Source organism: Apodemus sylvaticus, chromosome 1, assembly GCF_947179515.1.
Source record: "Apodemus sylvaticus chromosome 1, mApoSyl1.1, whole genome shotgun sequence".
Taxonomy (NCBI): domain Eukaryota; kingdom Metazoa; phylum Chordata; class Mammalia; order Rodentia; family Muridae; genus Apodemus; species Apodemus sylvaticus.
Window position 1 is genome coordinate 22,786,063 of NC_067472.1, and position 6,787 is coordinate 22,792,849.

Consider the following 6,787-nt stretch of genomic DNA (forward strand, 5'->3'; position numbering starts at 1 on the left):
GCAAGACACCCATTCACATAAAGTAAAACTGAAAATAAGTAAATATCAAAAATTTCATTAGATTTCTAATCTATCCTTACATTTAGGAAAGATAATTAAACTCAGGGTAACTCTGAACCCAAGCTGAAAAATCAAATTCACTTTGACAATAATTATAATAAATGTTCCAAGTCAAAAATTCAATATTTTAAGATGCGCCCAGAGCTTCCTTTTTATGTAGATTGCAGAAGCCAGGAAATCAGATGAGAATCATGGGTAAGACTGGCCCAAGAGGAAACACACAATTCCACATAAGGTCCCTCAGGGAGAGCATCAGGGTTAGCATGCAGACAGGAGTGAAGAGAGGTCAGGAAACCACATTAGGTCTTGCACAGGAGGAAGGTATGAGGCAGGGTAGAAACACTGAGTGAACTTCATGGGAGTAACCGCCATGGGATCTGGATGCTCTTAAGGATCCCACGCCTTGCTGTCATGTGACCTGGAGCAAAGTAAACGCAGGACTGCAATTTGTGAATTCAGTAAAGAAAACATTTCGGAGAATGGACTGGTTTAAAAATCAGACGGAAATACCTAAACCTGGGTGTAGAGGTCCCTCCCAAGATCTGGAAGACATCTATGAATCAGAGTAAAATAGAGAAAACATGGCTGATAAGCAAATTACAAAGGATAGACTGAAGGCTAATTTAAAATTAGCAGAAGACAGGACAGAGTTAATAGTAGTTGAAATACAGTTAAATAAATGTCATATATGTTCAATATTAGCAGAATTCGTCATAGTACATAGTTACTCAAGAGATATGAAAAACCATAGCAAATAGTTATTAACACCAGGTAAACACCTGAAAGCTTTTAAACAGCCCTTTGTTTACAGGGTAAGCACAACCGATAAAAGTAACAAAAGCCTAAGCAAAAGAAATAAAAATATGATAAGCATCATTACTGGCAGAAGTTGTAGGTATGGGTCTTGAAGCAAATATGTGTCACTGTGTCACTAAAACTGACCAAACAGATACAAAATGCCGGGAGCCAAACTGGCCTTACTTTATGTTTAGAGTTCATTTTAAAGATAGGCTTGGGTTTTGACTTCTCCTCAGCTACAGACCTTAGAGAGATCGGGTGGTCAATGGTCACTGTGCCCTCCCAGAAGCAGAAAACATCTTACAGCTGCCAGAGATTCACCTTGGCAGAATGCCCGGGCTATGTGGAAAATCCCACTTGCCTTACTTCTTCCCTGACTGTATAAGTTGCCTGAGAAAATACAGTTTTGGGAGCCTTGAACAAGTTGTCTTGGCCTTCTTCTTCGCGTCTCCTGTCTCTGTTTCTCTGCCCTTCTCTTCTAGGGTCCCCTGTCAAAAACCCCCACGGGCCGGTACATAGAATATGTGGATGAAAAAACATGTGACTTTCTCATCTTCCATGAAAATATGATGAGTTCAATCATATCATGTACACTTGACAAACACTATCCAAGGAAATAGTCTAAATAATAAAGTGACAATGACACTACAGGAAAATACTACCCTGTATGAATTTTAATGAGTCTTAACACTTTCTGTCTTCTGTGATGTTCTGTTTTGAAAGCAACTGGGTCAGAAGGTGATTATGAGTATTACGTCCACACTGTGTGCACAGTCAGCATGTAAGGACGTGAGGACAGACAAGCAAAGCTCTGACCTTGGGTACTAGTGTGAGAGCTGACAACCACTGCCCAGAAGTAGCTGGCTACCACTGCAGTGTTGAAAGTATGCACAGTAAGAGCCAGTCAAACAGACACCCACCGTTTGTTTTTCTTAGCTCTTCCACAAGACAGGACGCTTCCTCTTGAATGCGATCCTCAATGCTCCTCTTCCCCATCCCAAAATTCCTCAAGGTCATAAGTGAGAAGCGCCGAAGCTCCTTCCATTTTGTTCCATTGCTGAAAATGATCCCTACCAGAACAGGAAACAGAAACTAGAAGGGAGACCCCCAGACAATGGAGGGAACAGGACCCTGACTGCCACTTGGCTCCCTGCCTGTGATGGCTTGAATGTACTTGGCCCAGGGAGTGGCACTGTTTGGAGGTATGGCATTGTTGGAGTAGATGTGGCCTTGTTGGAGGAAGTGTTGTTACTGTGGGCATGGGCTTTACGACCCTCATTTTAGCTGGAAGTCAGTCTTTTCCTCATGGCCTACAAAGGAAGAGAGAGAACTCTCAGCTGTTCCTGCACCATGCCTACCTAGACACTGCCTTGCTCCCATCTTGATGATAATGGACTGAACCTCTGAACCTGTAAGTCAGCCCCAACTAAATGCTATCTATCCTTATGAGTTACCTTGGTCATGGTGTCTGTTCACATAAGTAAACCCTAAGACACTGCCTAAGGAGCTTTTCCTGTCCAGTCCCTATGATCCCTGCTCAGCATACACATGCATACACATGCATACACATGCATGTGCATACATGCACATATGTGCATATGCACACTTACCCAGACCTTTATTCGTTCTTTCAACAATTGGAAAACTACCCCTCCCAGAAAACTCCTCTCCAAGGTCATCCAGGACTTCTCTTACTGCTTCATATCCATGTACCACCACAGTAGGCTTCGGACCAAAGTACAGAGTGAACACAGGGCCATAGACTTTTGCGAACTGAAAATAAGAAAGAAAATATAAGTAGCACAAGGAGAATCTAGGCTAATGTGAGCATCTTATTGTCCATATTGGTAGTCTGCCAACCATAACTTCAAATTTAAATTCAATACATAAAAAGCTGTTTTCTATAGCTTTCCCATGCATCTTGTGTCTTGTTTGCCAGAAGATCTCCAGACAAATCAATGTACAAACTGTCAGAATTGTGACACTTTGAAGTAAGTTTATCTGTGAACTTACAGATAAAGAGACTGAGGTTAAAAGAATCTCAAATTGCCGGTGGTGGTAGCACATGCCTTTAATCCCAGCACTTGGGAGGCAGAGGCAGGCAGATTTCTGAGTTCGAGGTCAGCCTAGTCTACAGAGTTCCAGAACAGCCAGGGCTACACAGAGAAACCCTGTCTCAAAAAAAAAAGAAAAAAAATCTCAAATTCATTTTAGTTTCCCATGGGTAGAAATTCAACACTCAAATGTGAAACTATTTTCAGTGGATCTCTGATACTTAGGCAATGAACCTGTGTCAGGAGCTGTTTGCCACTTCTCTGAAGCAGAGAAGAAAAAAAGAAAACTCTGCCTGAAGGAAGAATCAAGGTGGGTTAGGGTCTGTTGTCAGATTTCCTGGCCTGATGGGGCATGGAATGATAACAGGAGGAATATTTGAGGCTCAAGGTGAGAAGCTGGGGATTCCTTTGTATTAACCTTGGTGGAAGAAACAGGGAGTCTTTTGGATGAGGACAGATGTCTTATGTATATATTTCAGCAATTGTTTCTGTTATCTTGTGGCTACGTTTTCCATGATACTGTGAAGTATACAAAGGCTAAGAAAAACAAATTGCCTCAAGGCTGGCGTGGTATTGAACTGCATCCCTCCCAATTCTAAATCTTGACTTCAAATCTTCTTTTTTGCCTTTCCTATAATCATGCTTACTCCCCCCTCAGAGGCTGTCCAACTTCAAGCTAGCAGACCAGTACAAACCAGTACAAACCAGTCCTCTGTGTCCACTCTGAAACAAATGCTCAACTATGCAGGACACTGCTTCAGGATTCTGCTGAGTTCTTCTCACAGGGTCATTCAGTCACCCTGTGTTGAATACTGGAATCCTACCATTTGAAACCTCTCCCTTGGAAGTTCCCAGGAATCAATGTGGGTGACCTTAGGTGAAATGCCCAGCACTGAGGATATAGTACCTGAAGAGACTACCTCCAGGAGACCCAGTAAAGGGATGGGGATACCAATCAACCTTCCAATTTTTTGACTCAGAATTGGTCCTATCTAAAAGAAATGCAGGGACAGAAGTGGAGCAGAAACTGAAGAAATGGCCCAACAGAGACTGACCCAACTTGAGACCCATCCCATGGACAGGCATTAGTCTCTGACACTATTACTAATACTAAGCTGTGCTTGCAGACAGGAGCATAATATAACTTGAAAGGCTCTACCAGCAGCTGATTGAGGCAGATGCAGATACACACAGGCAAGCACTGGATTGAGGTCAGGGACCCCTATGGAAGAGAATGATTGAAGGAACTGAAGGGGATGGCAACCCCACAGGAGGAACAACAGTGGCAACTACCCTGGATCCCTGGAAGCTCCCAGTGACTGAAATACCAACCAAAGAGCATACACAGGTCTGTGGCCTTGGCGTATATATAGCAGAGGGCTGCCTTGTCTGGCCTCAGTGGGAGAGGATGCACCTAATCCTGCAGAGATTTGATGCACCAGGGTGAGCTTATACCAGGGGGGAGGCACCCTTTCAGAGGTAAAGGGGAGGGAGCATGGGGGGGAGGAATTCAGTGAGCAGAGACCAGGAAGAAGGTAGCATTTGGGATGCTAATTAATTTATTAAAAATATTATCACTTGACTAAAATAACATAAATCTCTCCCTAGATGAGTGTGGTGCCAGGCTGTCTGCAATCATGAGATGCCGAGAGAACAGACAGCAAGCAGAAGAGCGCATGCAGCATCTCCCAGGACAGCCTCTTCCACACTGCTCATCCATAGGTCTGGCAGCTGCTATGCACAGAGACACTGAGGCCCCACTGGCCCTCACCAGCTCTATTTCCTTCACATATGTTTGACGTTGACTCAGACTCCTTGATATCAGACATGACTTGTTTCTCTGAAGAAATTTAATTATTTTGGCTGGCAACCCTAAATACACAACATGTACATAGATGATGTCTCCAGAAAATACTCAAAATAATTCCAGTACCTTTTATCTTAGGCAAAACATTATATCTAAGAATCATGAAACAATGAAAAGTAGATGCTCTCTCTGCTATAAGTATTTTATCTTGTAGGGCAGTGGTGGCGCATGAGTTTAATCCCAGTACTTGGGAGGCAGAGGCAGGCGGATTTCTGAGTTCAAGGCCAGCCTGGTCTACAGAGTGAGTTCCAGGACAGCCAGGGCTACACAGAGAAATCCTGTCTCAAAAACAAAAACAAAAACAAAAAACAAAAACAAACAAACAAACACAATATTATATATATATATATATATATATATATATATATATATATATATATATATATCTTACAATGTAAAAATGTTTATCCTATATAAATATATTATCTCATTTAGTTATTTCTGACAATGAGAAACCAAATATTAAAAATCCACGGTGCACATTTGCCCTATGATGGCACAGTTTAACCCCATAGATGGATTTAACAGCAGAGAAGAATTCTTACTTTTCAGCCACTATATAACAAGAAGGATACTCACATTGGTTAAGGATTTGCTGATGTCCTTCACATCTATCTGAAGGATGTTTCCAATAATTGGGAGAGGCGTGGGGCCAGGTGGGAGCTTCCCTCTCCCAGAGTTCTGTCTCCAGAGCGAGAGGAGAAGCAGACAGGAGAGGGTGAGCACCAGGAACGTGACCAGATCCATGGCAGCTTTCTCTTCTGGGGAGACTCCTGCCGGCTTGCAACCCAGGGCTTTTATAGTGCTAGCTGCCAACTCAGCATGTCCTTGTGAGACCTAAGTGACCAATCAGTTATGTGCAGTTTTATCTATCTTCTGGATGGACTCTGGCCTGCTGGCAAACATGAAAAGAAGCTGTTCTTTACAACTGCTCTCCTGGGAGGAGATTTGACCAACCATGGGGAGCTTGGACTTAACCCAGATATTGTTGTGAGTCTTTTGTTGTTATTGTTGTTCTTGTGTGTTGATGTGTGCATCTTGGTGTGCATGCATTTGAGTGCCTATGCATGTGTATGTGGAAGCTAGAGATTGACCTTTGGTGTCTTCCTCAATTCCACCTCTCTGTCTCTGTCTCTGTCTCTCTCTTTCTCTCTCTCTCTCTCTCTCTCTCTCTCTCTCTCTCTCTCTCTCTCATTGAGACAGGATTCCTCAGTGAACCAAGAGATCTTCAGGGATCCTCTTGTTCCTGCCCGCACCCCACCCATCACTGAAGTTGCAGAGTGCTCTCCAGAGCCCAGTTTTTGCTTGACTACATCACTATTGGGAGAACTGAACTCAGGGCTTCGTGCTTCTACAGCGTACATTTTACCAACTTAGCTATTTTCCCAGAACCTGAAGTAAATTACTTGTGCAAAAATCACTCCAGCATCTATACTGGTGACCAGTTGGGAATTTAGGATGTTGAAGACAAGGCATGTATTTTATACTTAGTCTATAAAATAGCCAGTGGTGCTTCTCAAAAACTAGGATACTCTCCTTGAGACTGAAAATCTTATGCACAATTTCAGCATTCTGTACCAACCTGAGAGTTGCCTAAAGAGAAAACAGATACGATAACTCATACATCTATGATTTGGTTTCTTCCCCCCTGGGTATCTCAGGCTGTCCACAGACTCAGGACCCTACTGCCTCTCCTCATATGTAGGCTACCACTTTGGAAATATGCACATTTTAGCTTACCCAACATGTATCAAGCAATTAACTAAGTAAACATGTATGTTTTACCATTAAACACTCTCTTTAAAAAAGCAAAACACTTAAAGCAGGAAGTTTTATTTCTAATTTTTATGGACAAAGGAAATGTGGGAACATACCATACATGTTATATATTATACTTCATACATGGAAGAACTTAGCTTTTTTTTCTAAATTTGTTTACATTCCAAATGCTTTCCCCTTTCCCAGTTCCCCCCCTCCATATGTCCCATAAGCCCCCTTCTCTCCACCC

At 42.6% G+C, this 6,787-nt stretch overlaps 1 protein-coding gene across 1 annotated transcript in view; it reads right to left on the reverse strand.

Annotated features, from left to right (window-relative positions):
* LOC127677228 (cytochrome P450 2C55) overlaps positions 1 to 5,526 on the reverse strand; it is a 31,464-nt gene extending 25,938 nt beyond the window's left edge. The window contains exons 1-3 of the mRNA XM_052172370.1: positions 5,359 to 5,526; positions 2,469 to 2,631; positions 1,779 to 1,928 (exon numbers count right to left, since the gene is read on the reverse strand). Of these exons, the coding sequence (XP_052028330.1) occupies positions 1,779 to 1,928; positions 2,469 to 2,631; positions 5,359 to 5,526 (481 nt within the window). The remainder of the gene's footprint in view (positions 1 to 1,778; positions 1,929 to 2,468; positions 2,632 to 5,358) is intronic.
* Between the last annotated feature and the right edge of the window lie 1,261 nt (positions 5,527 to 6,787).